Genomic DNA, 19,733 nt, shown 5'->3' with positions numbered 1-19,733 from the left:
CAGACATATACCTTCTAAGGAAGGAGGCACCCTTACTAGAGGCAGATGCTGCTTGAAGGAATAAAGAAAAAGAAGGGGAATCACTCGGCATGGTATATTCGAGGTCTCAACCTTCCACACCTCCCCCACACACCACCCAAGCTCCTCCCGAGGATACTTTTCATCACTTCTTGTCAGAACACATGTCTTTGTATGTGCTATTCCCCTCTCATCTCTGTCAAAGCATCTAATCACATTTTAAGTCCCAACCCTGGGTCCCCCAAGTAAAGGTAATTTTCTAGACTCCTAATCCTTTCAGTTATATGTTCATTATAATTTATAAACCTATGTGCCTCTCATTAGCATATGAGCTATCTGGTGGCAAAATCTAAACCTGGTTTACCTGTGTACCCCCAGCTCCAGATAAGGAACTGGAACACAATAGATGCTACATATTTGTCACATGCTTACTTAGGAGAAGGATTCAGTCTCAAAATTTACATTACATGGAAAAGCTCAAAGCAGCAAACATAAACACATAAAATGACTAAGAAGGCCCTGGCTGGTGTAGCTCAGTGGATTGAGCACGGGCCTGCAAACCAGATGATCCCAGTTCGATTCCCAGTCAGGGCACATGCCTGGGTTGCAGGCCAGTTCCCAGCAGGGGATGCATGAGAGGCAACCATACATCAATATTTCTCTCCCTCTCTCCTTCCCTTCCCCTCTAAAGATAAATAAATAAAATCATTTTTAAAAATGACTAAGAAGACAAAAAAGGGGTTTACAAATGTCTAATGAAAATTTCCACCTCAGAAAACAGAACTCAAATTGATCTGATGGGCACAATGAGGATAAAAGAGGCTTTCCCACCCATACCCCCACCCCACCCCCCACTGCCTTTCTCCATTCCAACAGGCCTCACTCTAAAAGCCTCTCATGAAAATAGCCAAAAGAAGGATTTGGAAAATTCTTCCATTATGGAGTTCCAGTAGGGTGGCACACAAACCTCCCTAGTGTCAGTCATTTCCTTAGAAAACTCATTAGCCTGTGAACTTTTCTATAACACTAAATAGTTGGTGATGGACACAGCTCATTTCCAGGAACCACACTATAATGTAGTTAAAGAAATTCTGTTTGTACTAGGAAATTTTTCAATGACCTCAAACTTACTGGAAAAAAAAAGATTTTTTTCATGCAAGAACACCTTAAATTTCTGTTTTTATAATTAACATCGAAGCAAGGAGTAACTAACACCTTTCTTAATTTTTCTGTACAGATAAAATAATTAAGAAAGACAAACTTTAATTTTTGCTGAAAATCGGTAACATGCACTTAAGAGTTCATTCCTTCTTTTCAAAGTTCCTAAAATAAAATCTATTTTGAGCAGCATGTAAAACACTGTAACAAATACACAAAATAAAGTGCCAATCACCTTATTTTTGACATATAACTATATTCTACTGCTGTGCAGCTTATGTGACCGTCAGTCATCTGCAAACGCAGCATTCTCGGTGCAGCCTGAGATTCTTCATTATCCTTTGGTGCAGCAACATTGCGAATTTTTTGAATTTGCAGAACGCATGGACCTTCAAGCTGTCGAAACACAAAGAAATAAATTATCACTTTCTAGCCATACATTTGTTTTCATTTAGGATCTCTTTTCTTTAACAGTTATGCATTACGATTTATAATGATAATTTTGATTAAATAAGGTCAAAATTGAAATGATATTACATATACCAGGGGTTGTGTTTTGTATTTAAAGATAAAACTTCAAAAACATCTCCTAAAGAATATAAAAAAAAAATTCTGAATTCATTTCCAGAAAATGACATGAAAACTTTAGGAAAACAAAATTATGTTTCTGGTTGAAAGTGTATTAATAGATGTTTTTAATCTTATGTGCCCTAAATCATTCACACAGATCTCCCTTCTCCTCCCATTTACATTAAGGGACATTCTGGAATTAAAGAGTTTGTAATATTTTTAAGAAATATCAACTTTACAGCAGTCATTGAAAGGAATGTTTTCTGCTCAAAAACCTCAAATTTCAAGTACACCCTCTCCTGGCATAAATGAAGATTACAATACTCCAAAATTTAAACTATAGAAAGTTTAAGAAATATGAACTATATTTATTTTCACACTTCCTTTTTAAATGAGTTTAAATCTAATACTATATTACAATAGGCATTATCAGTGAGAAAAAAATGTTCTCTCTGGCCACAATCCAATCAAAGACAAAAATATAACTTATGAACTGGCTATTAGGTTAAACACATTATGAAATAAAACAATTATGGCATGATTGGGAAATAACAAAATATGTTTATGTTTGAAAAATAAATTGAACACAAAGTGATACTTTGACATTATTAAATATCATACCTTTAAATAGTATATCTACAGTGAAAAAATACTTTCTGTTATAGTCTTTTAAATAAAAAATTTCTGTGTATATTAGTTTTAAATTTTCAACAAAGAGAAACATGAAATGATTGGCATTTACAGTTAATTTCTCATGTAAGCATATTCATGCTTACATGAGAAATTCCAAGTTCTAACAAAAATTCTAAGTTCTAACAAAACCCTCAATAAGTGTAGATAAGTTGCAAATTCAGGATGAACTTTTTGTTTTGTTAATGTCATTAAATTAAAGACATTCTCTTTATTTTACTACTCCCAATATTTATAGCCTAGGGGTATCCAACCTGCAGCCCAGGATGGCTGTGAATGTAGCCCAACACAAAATCGTAAATTTACTTAAAACAGTATGAGATTTTTTTGTGTGTAATTACATGTCACAATGTATTTAACTCGTGGCCCAAGACAACTCTTCTTCCAGTGTGGCTCAGAGATACCAAAAGGTTGGACACCTCTGGCTAGACATCGACAAATATCTATCTAGTCTGTGCTGCCTAATACAGTCCACCAAGCACATGTCTATTAAAAAAATAAAATTAAAAACTTAATTCTTTAGTCTCATTAACCACATTCGAGCGTTCTATACCTGCACAAAACCAGTAGAGACTGTCTAAGACACTGCAAAAAGTTCTGTTAGATAATCAGTAATGACCTAGAACTACAAGTTCCGAAGTGCGGCTCATGACTCCTAGGAAGTGTGGCTCATGTATCCATTTAAGTGAGGAAGGGAAATACCTGTTTCTATTTAATTATCAGTAAGAAAGAAATTAAACTTTCACAGTATCTCATATCCAGAGCAACAAAGAAACCCTCATTCAGTCCGTGTGACATACAGTTCACAGGGCATCTTTACGGATTTTGGAAGTTTCACATCCCAAGGGTGTTGACATGGCCCCTTCACTGGTTGTTTGCTTTCAATGTATTGTAATAAACTGCCTTTTATTTGTGCACAATTAAGTAGATATATATTTTACCTAGTTTTAACCATTAATACTCACCAAATGTACAAGTGGCTTTAAAAGATTCTATCAAAGATCATGCCAATAACACAAATACAGGATAGGAAGGGGCCCGTTTTTGCTGATCTCCTACTCTCATTGACCATAAGAACAAAAAGCTGGGGAATGCTAGGGAGGAACACCTGCCCCCGACTCTTGACATTTCCTAGCAAACAGCAAGTTTACTTAAATAAGTAAACTTCACCTCACTCCAACTCCTGGCCTCTCCACCCCTTTTAGTGGATTAAATAGTGGTCTCTTCAAAACATACATTTACACGGAACTGTAAACATACCCTTACTCGGAAAAAGGGACTTTGCATACATAGTTAAGATCAGTGTCCAGAGAAGAAATGAACCTGGATTGGAGTGGGTCTAAAATCCAATGGTGACTTGACATTACAAGAAAAGAAAAGGAAAAATAAACATGAAGAAACAGGGAATAAAGGCCATGTGAAGATGGACATAGAAGTTGGCATTACACATCTACAGGCCAAGGAACAACGAGGATTACCCACAGCTACCAGGAGCTAGGAGAAAAGCATGAAACAGATTCTTCCTCAAAGACTCCAAAGGGAACCAACCCTGATGATGCCTTGGTTTTAGATTTCTGGCCTACAGACAGTGAAAGAATAAATTTGTTATTTTATACCACGAAGTTTGTAGTAATTTGCTACAGTAGCCTCAGGAAACTAACACGCCCACTTATGGACTGATTGAGAAGAATATACTGTATGTATTGGGCTCATCTTCCCTCTTCTTCTTTGAGAGGCTCTACATAGGGGTTCAGGGAGGAAGCAGCTCAGCCTTCTCACTGGACTGGCACTGCCACGAATGTACAAGTCTGCCTGGTTTGTAGTTTGGTTAATGGATCCATTTGGCTTTCCTACTAATCCCCATCTTTCAAATTAATTTTTATCAATAGTAAAGTTGATATTTTTCGCCCACACCTGCCACTCATTTTTCAATTGATCCAGAACCAAAGATGAAAAGGAGGTACTCTTTATTAGGCTCACCTTAGAAATTTTGAAATTATACATAATCTTTTGATAGTCAATCCTCAATTTGAATTATTAAGCCTTAAAATTAGTGACTCCACAATTCAGAAATATTCTATAAGCAAACCAGATACACTAAATTCTTTCATTATTATGTTTATAATGTTTAGTTTATTATACTCTGTAGTCAAAAATAGAGAAGAACTGAAGCTAAATAAAACTCAGATAGTAGGGGAAAAATGCTATGATTCTAAGATCCTAAATCCTAACTTTACCCCTGAATCTAAAATTATCTAAAACCAGTCACAAAACTAGATGACAGTTAACTTCAAAACCTTTGTTCAACTAGTATGAAGGGCACCCCAAAAGCAAAAAAGAGAGAGATTAATTATAGATAAAAACAATGAAAGACAAAGACCAACCTGTAACTGCCCAAATTTCTTTAATGTCTGATTAAAGACATTAATCAGATTTTCTGATTTTCCTCTTTTGCATAAGTAATAAGACATAAGTATAATAAATTACTGTAAAAAATTTAAGTAGGTAAAAATAACATTTTGTCTCCAGGTAAAGATCTCTATTCTAATAAATGCTACCAAATATCTGCCAGAAATATTCTCTGAGGCAAAAAAATTCATCCAGGCTTCACTCCTTCCTCTCCTTAAATAGATAGACACCTCTGTCATTTGAATTCCTAACTAGTCATACTGATACAGGCATGGTGCCCCCAGTGTGGGAAAGGCTGCAGGGAATGCCCAAGGTAGCGCAGGTGAAGCCTAGCTGCTAGTGCAGCGCTGGAGGAAGTCATTGTGCTGTCTACACGAAACTAGGGAGAGCAACTGGCAGAGGGAAAAGCCCTCCTACCGTCTTCTGGTTCCAAACTGAAGGTGGAACCAGACATGTAGCCACACGGGTTCCATAAAGGTCAACATGGCTGCAGGGGGAGGTGTTGACCTGTTACTCTAACCAGTGAAAAGGATGTGATTGGCTGGGTGGGGCAGGGTGGGGGGTACCTTTCTGAGAATGTGGAAGTTTGGGCCAGTATGTTTAAACAGAAAGATGTGCATTCCTCTTCCTCTGGGCCCTAGCAATGTGGAGGTACAGGCAGAGCATTTATGGGATCAGCTAGGTCCTGGAACTGAATAGTGATGGCAGTGACAGCTCCACAAGCAGACCCCAGGAAAGAGCCTGAGCCTAGAAAGCCATNGTCTCCAGGTAAAGATCTCTAATTCTAATAAATGCTACCAAATATCTGCCAGAAATATTCTCTGAGGCAAAAAAAATTCATCCAGGCTTCACTCCTTCCTCTCCTTAAATAGATAGACACCTCTGTCATTTGAATTCCTAACTAGTCATACTGATACAGGCATGGTGCCCCAAGTGTGGGAAAGGCTGCAGGGAATGCCCAAGGTAGCGCAGGTGAAGCCTAGCTGCTAGTGCAGCGCTGGAGGAAGTCATTGTGCTGTCTACACGAAACTAGGGAGAGCAACTGGCAGAGGGAAAAGCCCTCCTATCGTCTTCTGGTCCCAAACTGAAGGTGGAACCAGACATGTAGCCACACGGGTTCCATAAAGGTCAACATGGCTGCAGGGGGAGGTGTTGACCTGTTACTCTAACCAGTGAAAAGGATGTGATTGGCTGGGTGGGGCAGGGTGGGGGGTACCTTTCTGAGAATGTGGAAGTTTGGGCCAGTATGTTTAAACAGAAAGATGCGCATTCCTCTTCCTCTGGGCCCTAGCAATGTGGAGGTACAGGCAGAGCATTTATGGGATCAGCTAGGTCCTGGAACTGAATGGTGATGGCAGTGACAGCTCCACAAGCAGACCCCAGGAAAGAGCCTGAGCCTAGAAAACCATCCATCTAACAGCCTCAGGCTCTACAGACAGACAGATAAGGATGGAGCGGGATTTGGGGGCATGGTTTTTGGTTTTAGTCTTTTTGGGAACAAATGGGCTTTGTCTGAGTTTTCCAGAAGAGATGAGCCTGGAGCTGGGGAGTCCTCACTCCTCCCAAACTGCAACCTTTTAATAAAGATCTCTTTCCTTCCCCACCAAACTCTGTTTTCGGAACTTGCCTGTCAGTGACAACAGGCTGCCTAACCCCACTTTTGTTCAGTAATGATACCAATTGATATGAAATATCAGATTTAAATGGCTTAATTATTGATCATATTAAATAACATTCTTATTTATAATGTTTCCCCAAAGTTTGGATGAAAAGAAATCAGTTATATATAGTCTGATTACACATAGATAAAGGGTTAAAATTGAGATTTCTTTAGGACTCTGAAAACCATCTAAACGTTGATGTTCTATCATACTATGAAATATCTGCCAGCCATTTCTTTTTATAATCTTAGCAATTAGAAAAAATTTCTCAATCTTAGCAATCTTAACATTAGAAAAAAATTTCTCAATCTTAGCAATCTTAACATTAGAAAAAAAATTCTCAATCTATACCTAACAATGTAAGCATCACATTCTCCATTAACCCTAGAAACAGAGCCATATGCTCAGAAGAAATATGAGTATAATTAAGTTCTGATCAATTTTCCATCATAAGGATCCATAAAGTGGGTTAAAATTAAGAGAATCAAAAAGCTTTATCCTCCACAGTCCTTTAAGTACTTCAAACCACAACTCATTTCTTTCTTTGCTCTATCACTACTTCCAAAAACATTTCTAGTCACTTCAGTAGCAACTTCCTAGAGTTCATTTTTTCATGTACTCATTTATATCAAGGGAAGTTTTAATTATTTAAAAACATATTTTTAGCAGCAATAAAAAACCTATGTATAACTACTTAAATGTCCATCAACTGGCAAATGAGAAGAAAAATGTGGTTTATCTGGAATAATACTTCTTTCAGAAATAAGTAGGACCAAACTACTGACACATACTACATCATGGATTAACCTCAACAATACTATACCAAGTGAATGAAGCAAAATATAAAAGAGGATATTTTATGTGATTCCATTCATGTGAAATGTCCACGAAAGGCAAATTTTTAAAGAAAATATAAAGGAATATACAAATGTGTTCTTAAGAGTAGTAAGTACAAGGTAGCATAACTTAAGGTCATTGTGCAATTATCAGTTGCCTTTCTACGTACCTATAACAGAGATAGAAATGAACAATTCTTCAAAAACACCACTTACAACAGAAATATAAACTTCCAGGAATGCAGCTTACAAAAGATACACAACCTATATACTTTCAGGAAACTATAAAATTGCATAAAAAACCAAATAAATGAAGAAAGACACCCAGGACTGTGCTGCAGCCAGCTCCTCCCAGATCACCAGAGCCTGTTCTGCTCATGTCGTCCTAGTCCCAGCTTCAGTGGTTTCCCATTGTAGCTTATAATCAGTCACGGTAGGAATATTTTATACAGAGAGAAGTGGTAAATGCTACACATCAGGGTGTTTTTTTTCCTTCAGAGAGGCAGTTTACGAGAATTTCGCTGGTAATATTATATAGAGATGTCAATTGTTTTTAAGCTGATTTGGAGATTTGATGCAATTTCAATTAAAATTCCAAAGTATTTTAAGAAACTTCATCATTTGATACTAAAATTTACATAAAAGGAAGGGGAAGAGAATAGACTGAGGGAAAATAACGTATTTTACAACTACAAAATCAAAACATTCTGATAAGTTCCAGTGCCACAAAAGATATGTATTGACAGGATCTAGCAGTATACACTACCGAAGGTAATATAAATTGGTATCACCACTTTTAAAAATAACCTGACATAATCTTGTGAAGTTGAACACTGGCTTAACTCTAGCATACAATAATTAAATTCCTGGTTGTATTCCCTAAAGAAACTCTTACACACACGCCATAGGAAAAATATACAAGTTTTTTCTAGAAGTAGTGAACCTATTATAACAACAAAAGAAAAAGCATCTGAATATCTGTCAACAGGAAGATGAATAAATAAACTGAGGTATTTTACACAATTTCATATTATACAAAAGAGGAAATGAATGAATAATAGGTATATGTAACACAGACATATGTTAGAGCCATAACACTGAATGATAAAAGCGAGCTACAGCATTCAATATTTTTCCTCTATTTTGCGACCATACTCAACCATTTCTGTGAGCATCCTCATTACCAGTGCTTTGAACTCTGCACCTGAGAAGTTGGCCATCTATTGATCACTTAATTCTATTTTTGGAGCTTGGATCTGTTCTTTCATTTGGGCCATATTTTTTTTTTTTTTTGTCTCAGCATGCCTGTTACATCATAAGGGGCGGAGCCTTAGATATTCACTAGGACAAAGCAACCCATGTCACTGGGTTGTGGCATTGTATGTGGGGGAGGGGTGAGAGAGCGAACAATCCCACTTGCTTGGTTCTGGGTGGCTTTCAGTCACTTCCCCTGCTGCCCATAAGCAAAGTGGGTCCTTGTGGTGCTGATTCCCAGGTATGTGGGCTTGTATACATTCTAGGACCCTGTGGATCCCTCCAACAAACTCTCCTATGATGCTATTAGTCTCTCCTGCTGCCTCAACCCCCTCAGGTTTTTAGAGTCAGAGATTTTGAGGCTTTAGTTTCCCACTCTGGAACCCTGGGTTGCATGGTCTGTCTCATTCCTCAGTTGTTCCTCCCAGTTTATCTGCACACAGATGTGGGACTGCCCAGTCCACCCACCACCATCCTGCCGCATGTCATCTCTGCCATAGCTGCCCGTTTCTGCCCCTCCTACTGGTCTGAATAAGTGTTTCTTCTTTAACTCCTTGGTTGCTGGACTTCACATATAGTTCAATTTTCTAGCAGTTCTGGTTATTTTTTGTTTTTAAATTTGTTATTGTCCTTGTTTTGGTAGTGCGAGGAGGCAAAGTATATTTACCTATGTCTCCATCTTGGCCAGAAATCTGTTCGTTTGTTTTTTTTTATTTTCCAAATACAAATAATGATACCATATATAGGGTGTGTATATGTGTGTATATGGTTGACACTTTAGTTGCATGGCTGCATGGTACCCCTATATGCAGATTTTTAAATAAATACTATAAAGATATTTTCTTTTCCTATTCTTTTCTTTGGCTACTTTTTTATAGGAATATAGTATGTGTACATATAATATACAAAATATGTTAACCAACTTTTTATGCTTTCAGTAAGGCTTCTGGTCAACAGCAGGCTATTAATAAGTATTTGGGGAGTCAAAATTGTTATATGCAGATTTATGACTATGCAGGCATGAGAGTTGACACCCCTAACCCCCTCACTGTCCAAGGATCTACCGTATACCTGTAACAGGGTACAGAACATGGGTTTCCTGATAGACAGGGAAACACCTGAAAGCAGGATTGGGGGGCAGAGAACAGTGGCAGGTACAGCATTGCAGACACACTGCATAACAAAGGCAAATTAACAGCTGTGCCTTCCTAGAGGGGAGATGGCTGCTGCCCAGGGTGAACTGTGTACGTGACTATGAGAACGTGCAGTGACTGTGACATAGCCGGGGGGCACATGTCCTCCTCATGCCTGCATGTCACTGCAAACTCTTCCCCTGACTAAAGATGGCAACTGCAAGAGGGTCAAAGACACTGGAGAGCTTACAAAAATAAAAGAGGATATGAGATCACATAGGGAGTTCCAAGCTGACCATTTAAATTAGAGCAGGCCAAAGGTTGGTAAGTGAACCACAAGGTCTGTCTGCCTGGGAGGTTTGCCTGGAGACGACAGTGACAGAGCTCATGGGGCTGTATTGACCTGCCAGGCCAGGCTGTCCAGATATGTGAGAGGTGCTTGGAGCTGAACTGTGACCAGGAATGCTGAGCTGCAAATTTCTGCCTCTCCGAAGGATTTACGGAGAAGGTACTCTCTTGGTTCGTGGACTTTTGCTATGGGACTTCAGAGCTTTTGTGTAAGCTCTCTCCCCCTGGGGTTTTGGCATTTGGACATTCTGGGCCTCTGGCCCTGCTCCCCACATAGACAGGGGCCCTTGTGGGACCAGGAGATACAGGGCCCACCGGGGGCTTAGTCCCCAGAGGATGGCTGCCCACTTCTACAGGCGGGGTCCCATGCTGGGACAGTGAACACAGCACATGGTTTCCTGGACTGCTGCATGGAGGCTGAGGACAGTGCACACCAGATTCTGAACCAGAGAGCTGCTGCGGGAGGATGGGGACTCCGAAACCCACAAGTGCACGTTCCGGAGGATAGACATCTGTTTGCATGATCCACTGATGGACACATAAGGATATGGGAAACTTCTAGGCATGGTTTTACCTTGTAGCCTTTTGTGAAGCAAAGGAAGACATGGGTTTCATGTAAGAGGAGGGCTCTGAGTGAGAGTACTCTTAGCAACCACCCCCCAAGGCTGTAACCCTGTTAATAAAAACCTGTTTCCTCAATACTTATTGTTCAGTCATGTACACTGAAGGCATCAAGTGGCCATGCCCCGGTTAGCACAGTTTTATACCTATACACACATACATATCTTCCCACCCTAAGTTTTAAACATGCCCCCAAATAGGGGTTTGCTCACTGTTCCTTCACTGAGAATTACATCGCCAAAAACTAATAGTCTAGCAAGAAAAGCAACCCCCCCCCAGCCTCACCAAACTGAGAGAGCTGCCCCTTCTCACAGCTCTGCCCCTGTAGGCAGTTCTGACCTAACAGTTGATTCACTATGTTGACCGTGTTGGCTTCCCAATCTGTCATTGGGCAGAGCTGTCCTATTATCTCTGCATCCTTTGAATTTAGCACAAATATACACTCAAAACCTGCTCAATAAAGTATCCCCTTGTATTTTTGCTATACTTTATTCAGCACTTAACAGATATGCTAAAAATGTGGTAGAATCTTCACGTAAGTTATTTAGTTTATTTCCAGAACTACAATGTTAGGATCATTTGTGTATCTTAAATGAGAAGATAGAGGGCAGAGGATAAAATACTTTGCCAGAGGCCACTCACCTAGAGAGACAATATTAGAATTCAAATTCTGTCTCACTGTGAAGTCTGTCTTCTTTCTATTACATGTTCTAAAATTATTCTAATTTTTTTACATACTAAGAGCAGATGTAAGTGTAAAGGGCAATGGAAATATTAACTGTTAAAAGTTAAATCTTCTCAAAAAAGGTCAAGAAAACTAGAAGAGAAGTGGCATTTGAGCTGGGATTTGAAGAGTAAATAGCAGTCTGCCTGGCAGCCAAGGGGAGGGCATCCCATTCACATGGCGATTATCAAGGTGCTGTGGCAAGAGAAGACAGAGTTTAAGGAAGCTCCTGTTCCCCCATCTCTAGAGCAAAACGGTTGCGATGGTAATTCCTGTTTCCAGTGCTGTTCTGAAGACTACATAGATAATTCACATAAATTACTTAACATGGGACCTGGCACAGAGCAGGTTCTCAATGAAAATGAGAAGAAGAGTTTACTAAAACCAGAATTCTCCTAGAGAAGTTAGGTGCTCACACCAAAATGATTAAGAGGGAAAGCAGGTCAGGTGGCATCAGGGCTACTGAAAGAAAAGGCTTTGGAAAAGGACTCCCAAATCCTGATCTCAAATTATTCCAGTGATATTCATATACAGCAGGAGAGTTTAAATGTTAAAAAATAATCAAAAAAATAATAAATGAGAAATTGCTGAATCATGGATATGATACATTTACTGAAAGAGATCTGAAAGCCTCACTCAGAACATTTTAAAAGAGGTTTATCATATATGCTTGGTCATTTAGAAACAGACAATGTAACCATGATGACCTTTTCCTAAACTTGAAATCCCTGTAAAAGCATCAATTTATACATCAAAGTAACAGCACAGCAATTTCTTTTACTCAATGATCCAGAGTAACCACAGCAAATGAAATACAAGGAAAACACTATGAGACTCCCTGTCAAAAGCAACACCTCTCCCTATGCGTCATTTGCCTATTTCCACACCTCTATACTTCACCTCTTCAGCTTTTTGCTCTCTGGGAGAATTAAAAAAAGAAAGTATGGTGAACAGTTTGCTTTTAATTATCAGAAGCATATCTATCCAATACATATTGCTTTGTTCAGTCATTTTCAAAATCCACATAAGTCTTATTAATAATGACCAATAAGCACTTATACACAAAACATGGTAAAAAATCAGTCTTTCAGTTAACCCACTGTTCAGTTCTAAAAGCACATGTTTAATTTCAATAGTTCACTAAAAGGAAGAGTAGTAAATTCTACTATTTAGCACATAATAAACTAATATATATGAAATAATACCATTTGATTTAAGTTAAAACTTAATTTTTTTCAATTTTTTTTCATTTTAAAAACACCTAACTTCCAGACTGTCAATTTTAAGGCAGTGAAGCCATCTTGTGGCTGATGTTGGGATTGCCTAAGCTTTGAGCTGGTCACTTCCATTTGGAAAAATTAAGTCTTTAATCAGTTTCACGTTTAAAAAGACATATACAACCTGTCAGTCCTAGAACTTATGTGAAAAAAATAAAACACAGAACTGAAAGCCTTTCTTGTTACAGCTCCACAGTAACACATAAGGTCATCACATAGCTGGACTGGGTAACAAATTTTTTACATTAACCTGTATCTTATAATTGATTTCTACACATTTGTTGGAAGATTAAAACTGAAAATAACTAGAGCAAAATATTAACCTTAGAGAAGAGTATGAAAAATATTAAATAGTGAAAAAGAATTATTGCTGTATTTCTTTTGTGTCATGGCTTTTCCGTGACTTTTAGCTGCCAAGTTACCATGTTTCAGGACTTTGTAGTATCAGAGAAATGCAAAGCCTGCCCTGAAAAACTCAGAAAATAAGATGCAAAATGTGGCTTCCCCACCACATATCCGTCCACTCTCAAAATCTTTATGGCCTAAAAACTAATCATAACCTGCCTATGGGAAAATCTCTCAGGCTTGGAAGCCTAGAGAAAATGTCATCTTCCTATTCTCACTACTTTTTAAACTTGTCTGAAAACTCTGGATCAAGGTTATAGAGAGTATAACTGCAAAATAATGTTGAGGAGTAAATGGAAGGAAAGAGAAAAGCACCTGACTGAGCAAAACCATATTAATAATAAAGTTACTTGATCTTTTTGCCCTTCTACTTTCTCCCAAATTAATCAGTGATAATTAATAGCAATTATTAAGACCAGTTTCAAACTCCAAATGACCATGACCTACTGAAGTATTGCGATGTGTGCCTTTGAACAGGAGAGAGGTAATTCAGTGTGTCCAAGGTTAATTGCCTTCTCCTAACTTACCTCCTCACAGACCTATCAGTTCTCCATTCTTCTTTACACTGTCACATTCCAAAATATTGAGAATGGTGTTATCTAAGTCTTACTAATTATAACCAAAAATGCTCACACACCACGTGAGCATTTACTTTTGGCCATGCAGGAGAGGAAGTTCAAAGGAAGTGTAGACTCCTCTCTACACTCCTTTAATCTTCCTCCAAAGAGAACTATTCTCCGTTCTGGAGAGTCTCCAGAACATTGTATGAGCCTGAGGCCCAATGAATAAGCTTCCAAAGGGCTTGGAAGACACATGGCTGAGGCTCTTTTGAAGGGACCACACGGACTAAGTGAGGCAGCTCCTAACACAGCCTGCTTCTTGCTTCTTAACTATTTGCTTCTTAAATATTGGGGCAAATGTTCTCCAACCCTCACAATTTTCTTGTGCTTTCTTTCTTAAAAACTGTAATATCACTGGCAGGCTTGGAACATAGTCAGAGTATGGCTTTTGTCCTGCTTTCATTCTATTACCATCAGAACTTATAATAGCCCAAGTAATAGAGTTCTGCATTAGGGTGGGGGTCAAAACCCAGTCAATAATGAAGTGTCCAGTTGCCCTTGGATATCTCCCAGTAACAAGATACCCAAACAAGGTAATAAGGATTTACACGTTTAGCACGTCACTTTTCAATGTCATAAGGGAGATGATGTTTGAAGAATAAGGGGCTAAAATCTAGCAAGATTAAAAACTTGCCAGCAGTCACAAAAACTAATAAGCAAGAGAATCAGGATTTAAGTCTAGCCCAATGATGCTAAAATACGTATCTTTCCAACATGGTACAGTCCCTATCACTCATCCTCCCTCTCCACACACTATCTGAAACACACGACGGCCGTGCCTCTGCTTCCCGAGGCAGCCAGGCTGTCTTACAGCTCACCTTTTCTGTCCACACTAGTTTGGGGAAAGGTAAATTCCAATACGATCTATTTGGAAGATCACTAGGTAACCCAGCTCATTCATTCATTCTTTCTTTCTTTATTAATATAAAAAGAAAACTCGAAAACAGTATTTTTATACCAAAATCTGACATGTTCAAAAGAAGAGACAGATTACTTATTTAAATACTGTGCTTACTAATCTTGTACATAGATTGTGCATAGATTAAAACAAATTTATTTAACACGTTTTGTGCATAGATTAAAACAAATTTATTTAACACTTTTTATTTAAAATTTTTTTATTTTAAATAAGAACTACAATATACATAAGTTGGTGACTGGAGCCATGTCTTTAAAATGATTCATTCAGCATTAACATAGCAAAACATTGGTTAATAAATCTTCCAATAAAGGCACCAAAAAGTAGCTTTTTGCTGCATTTATCTTATTTTACAAAGAAGCACAAATAGTTCAATTCACATCAAAAATATATTCCTTAAACCACAGGTGGCAAACACAAGGCCTACGGGTCGAATCCAGCCCTCCACCTTGTTCTACCTGCCCGGCACCTTGTTTCTACCCGGCCGTGCTGAGCTCTTACTTAACTGTTAAGGAGTAGTTACATTTATACAGCCCTAAAGTTACATTCGGCCCTTTGAAAGCAAATGCAAGGCTGATGTAGCTCCTGGTGAAAATGAGTTTGACATCCCTGACTTAAACATTTACTTTGGCCTAAAATAGTTATATTTTTATATAGTGTATAGAGTTTTAACTAAAGGCAGATAAGATGAGCAATCTCTGTGGGACAGATTCTAAAATTTCTATTAAATTATTTTCTAAAACATCGTCACCAATACTATGAAGAGGAATATATTTGCTATTAGAAGTAGGTGGTGAAAGGAAAAATATAGTCAAAGAGGAAGAGCAGGAGGTTATCCAACTCAAATCATTCCATCTGAAAAGGGCTTTATTTTTCATATCTCCTCATTTTATGTATAAACTAAAGTCACTTAACATTAAGAAAATTTTAAAGAATAAAATGTGGCACAAAAATTTCTACATTCAAAGATTTTTAAGCTGTATTTTTAGTGTTGTTAGCTAAACTCAAAGGAAATCCTGAAAAGACCATGGTGTGAAAGATTTTAAAGGAAAAACTATTCTGAGAAAGTGGAGGGTACAGAGTAATTAAAGTCTTATCTTCACCATCCCCATAAATTCAGAACAGAGGTGAGTTCTCAGAATCCCTAAAGACACATAAAGAGACAATGGACAACAAAAAAATCCAGAAACTTTCAAATTTGTCTTACATAAACTAGTGTAACAATGCGCAGAAATGCCTTGATATTAGTTACTTTTCCTGTAAAGAATTTTTGCACTCACACAACTTGTCCAAGACTACTGGCTCATCTGGGGTCCTATAACTCAGCAATTTTCTAAGTATGCTTCCTGGATAAGCAGAATCAACATCCCACAGAAACCTGACCAAAAATACAAATTCTCTTGCTCTCTCTCAGTTTAACTCAATCAGAAAACAGGGATGGGAGTGAAGGTGGGGGCAGGAGTATGCTGTTTTCGCCAAGTCTCAGAGAGATCCTGGTGTACAATGAAGTGTGAGAACTACTAGCACAACTAAAAAAAAAAAAAAAAGAAAGAAAGAAAGAAATATACAGAAACTGGAAAGAACTCTGAGAACAATGAATTTGAACAGAAAACTTGACACTGAGGCTAAACAAAGGAACCAACGTAAATGGCCTCAGCAAAAATGAAACCTGTGGCAGTGACATTTACAAGGCTTTAAGTATACGTAGAATTACTCCCAAGGGAAGGTAACCAGATGTTCTCTGTTTATATGAGGGAAGATAAAGATATTTCTTATGCTAGTAGTAGCATAAGAAATTTAGATTAAAATATAATCAAAGGTTGCTGACACAGTCCTGGTAAACAATAAAATTAACTGATGAGTTTATAGAAACTCTTCTCTGAGTATCTGTCTCAAAAAACTAGAGTGGATTAGAAACTCTTATGGTTCTAAACGATTACTATCTATAGCACAAATGAACTAATATTAGCAACATGGAAAATGCTGTTACATAACAGACCTTTAAAATTATCTAAAATTTAAAATATCTGTGGTGCAATAACTGTATTTTAAATATATGTGTTAAAATAAGAATATACAAACACAAAACATATACAATGAAAGATTTATTTAAATCAAGGTTAATGATGTTTCTTAATCATTCAAAAAATAACCAACAGGAACTTCTGGCCAAGATGGAGGAGTAGGTAGACACATCGTGCTTCCTCGCACAACCAAAATAAGGACAATAATTTAGAAACAAAATAACAACCAGAACTGGCAGAAAATTGAACTGTATGAAAGTCTGTCAACCAAGGAGTTAAAATTGACACATTCATCCAGACCGGTAGGAGGGGTGGAGTTGGGCGGCAGCCTGGCAGAGAAGGGTCCTGGTAAAAAAAAGTGGTGGCACAGGGTGCACAGAGCAGCAGCTGAGAAACCCCAGGCATGCAAGACAGCAGCAGGCAGACCCTGGGCACGCAGGTACTGGCTGGCACTCCCTGGGGCACAGGGTGGCAGACCCAGCAGGCAGACCCAGCGGGCAGACCCAGCAGGCAGACCCAGCAGGCAGACCCAGCAAGGCAGCAATTGTGAAGCAGGGCATGACAAGTAAGGCAGGGCAGTCCAACATTCGTGCACAAATAAATCAGGCAAAACTGGGGAGTGAGACAGATGGCACAACCCAGGATCCCAGCTCAAAGAAATAAAGCCTCAAAACACAGATTAAAAACACTTGTGGGGGTAGAGGTTCCAGGAGAGACTTCCAGCCTCATAGTAGAATTTGTTGAAGAGACCAACAGGGTCCTAGAACGTGCATAGGCCAGCCCACACAGGAATCAGCACCAGAAAGGCAGTTTGCTTGGGGGAAGCACAGAAGGGACAGAAATGCAACAGAGAGAGGAGCAAGCACCATTTTCCCCTCTCAGACCCCGTCCCCACATACAGCATCACAACACAGCAACTAGGTTGACCCACCCTAGTGAACACCTAAGGCTCCACGCCTCAGTAGGTAACAGGCACGACAAGACAAAAAAAAAGGCCCAAACGACAGAACAGATCAAAGCGCCACAGCAAATACTTTTAAGCAACCAAGAGATAGCAACCTATCAGATGCAGAGTTAAAAGCACTGGTGATCAGGATATTCACAGAATTGGTTGAATGTGGTTGCAAATTAGATGAAAAAAATGAAGGCTACACTAAGTGAAATAAAGGAAAATGCACAGGGAACCAATAGTGATGGAAAGGAAACTGGGACTCAAATGAATGGAGTGGGCCAGAAGGAAGAAAGAAACAACCAAATAGAAAAGAATGAAGAAAAAACAATTCAAACAAATGAGGAGAGGCTTAGGAACCTCCAGCACATCTTTAAACGTTCCAACATCCGAATTATAGGGGTGCCAAAAAAGGAAGAGTGGAAAAGTTATTTCAACAAATAATAAAGAAGAACTTCCCCAATCTGGCAAAGGAAATAGACTTCCAGGAAGTCCAGGAAGCTCAGAGTGTCCCAAAGAAGTTGGACCCAAGAAGGAACACACCAAGGCACATTGTAATTACATTAGTCAAGATTAAAATGAAGGAGAAAATTCTAGAAGCAGCAAGAGAAAAGGGGACAGTCACCTACAAAGGAGTTCCCATCATACTGTCAGCTGATTTCTCAAAAGAGACCTTCCAGGCAAGAAGGGGCTGGAAAGAAGTATTCCAAGTCATGAAATCCAAAGACCTACATCCAAGATTGCTCTATCCAGCAAAGCTTTCATTTAGAATGGAAGGGCATATAAAGTGCTTCTCAGATAATGTCAAGTTAAAGGAGATCATCATCACCAAGCCCTTATTATATGAAATGTTAAAGGGACTTATCTAAGAAAAAGAAGATAAAAAACCTGTATAAGCAAGACAGTGGCCATAGAAGTCGGAATCTTCTAAGGAGTGTGTAACAACTCACCTGCCGAATCAACTACCCCGAAATTGGATGGCACTGGAGTGTTGGGCCTATACCCAAGTGTCGCTGGCAATTGGTAGTACCCAAAGCAATTTACAGATTCAATGCAATACCTATTAAAGTACCAATGGCATATTTCACAGACACAGAACAAAAAGTTCAAAAATTTATATGGAACCATAAACAACCCCGAATAGCAGCTGCACTCTTGAGAAAGAAGAACAAAGTAGGAGGGATCACAATACCCGATACCAAACTGTATTACAAAGCCACTGTAATCAAAACAGCCTGGTACTGGCATAAAAACAGGCACATAGACCAATGGAACAGAACAGCAAGCCCAGAAATAAACCCAAGTCTCTACAGTCAATTAATATCCGACAAAGGGGACAGCAACATAAAATGGAGTAAAAATAGCCTCTTCAACAAATGGTGTTAGGAGAACTGGACAGCTATGTACAAAAAAATGAAATTTGAGCACCAACTTACACAACACACCAAAATAAATTCAATGTGGATAAAAGACTTAAATATAAGCTGTGACACCATTAAAGTCCTAGAGGGGAACATGGGCAGGAAAATCTCATGTATTTCAACATTTTCACTGACATGTCCCCTCAAGCAAAGAACATAAAGAAAAGAATAAACAAATGGGATCTCATCAAAATAAAAAGCTTCTGCATGGCTAAAGAAAACAGTATTAAAATAAAAAGAGAACCAACAGTATGGGAAAACGTATTTGCCAATGATACCTCAGACAAAGGTTTAACCTCCAAAATATACAAGGAACTCACACGACTCCACTCTAAGAAGACAAGCAACCCAATTAAAAAGTGGACAAAGGACTTGAACAGACACTTCTCCAAGGAGGACATAAAGAGGATCCAGAGACACATGAAAAGATGCTCAATATCACTAGCTATCAGAGAGATGCAAATTAAAATCACAATGAGATACCATTTTACACCAGTCAGAATGACCATCATAAAAAAAAGCAACAAACAACAAGTGTTGGAGAAATTATGGAAAAAAGGGCATCCTAGTTCACTGTTGGTGGGATTGCAGACTGGTACAACCACTATGGAAAATAATATGGAGTTTTCTAAGAAAACAAAAAATGGATCTGCCTTTTGACCCAGCAATTCCACTGCTAGGATTATATCCTAAGAA

General features: G+C 38.5%; 1 protein-coding gene across 4 annotated transcripts in view; it reads right to left on the bottom strand.

Annotated features, from left to right (window-relative positions):
• The window catches only part of TDRD3 (tudor domain containing 3), a 184,473-nt gene that overhangs the window by 99,521 nt on the left and 65,219 nt on the right, over positions 1 to 19,733 (bottom strand). For all 4 annotated transcript variants that reach the window (XM_037038695.1, XM_037038694.1, XM_037038696.1 and 1 more), the window contains exon 4: positions 1,412 to 1,572. In XM_037038695.1, coding sequence (XP_036894590.1) covers positions 1,412 to 1,572 — 161 coding nt within the window. The remainder of the gene's footprint in view (positions 1 to 1,411; positions 1,573 to 19,733) is intronic.

The sequence above is a fragment of the Sturnira hondurensis genome, unplaced genomic scaffold, assembly GCF_014824575.4.
Source record: "Sturnira hondurensis isolate 20B ecotype Veracruz unplaced genomic scaffold, ASM1482457v3 Scaffold0024805, whole genome shotgun sequence".
In the NCBI taxonomy this organism is placed as follows: domain Eukaryota; kingdom Metazoa; phylum Chordata; class Mammalia; order Chiroptera; family Phyllostomidae; genus Sturnira; species Sturnira hondurensis.
This window is presented reverse-complemented; position numbering and strand designations above follow the sequence as displayed.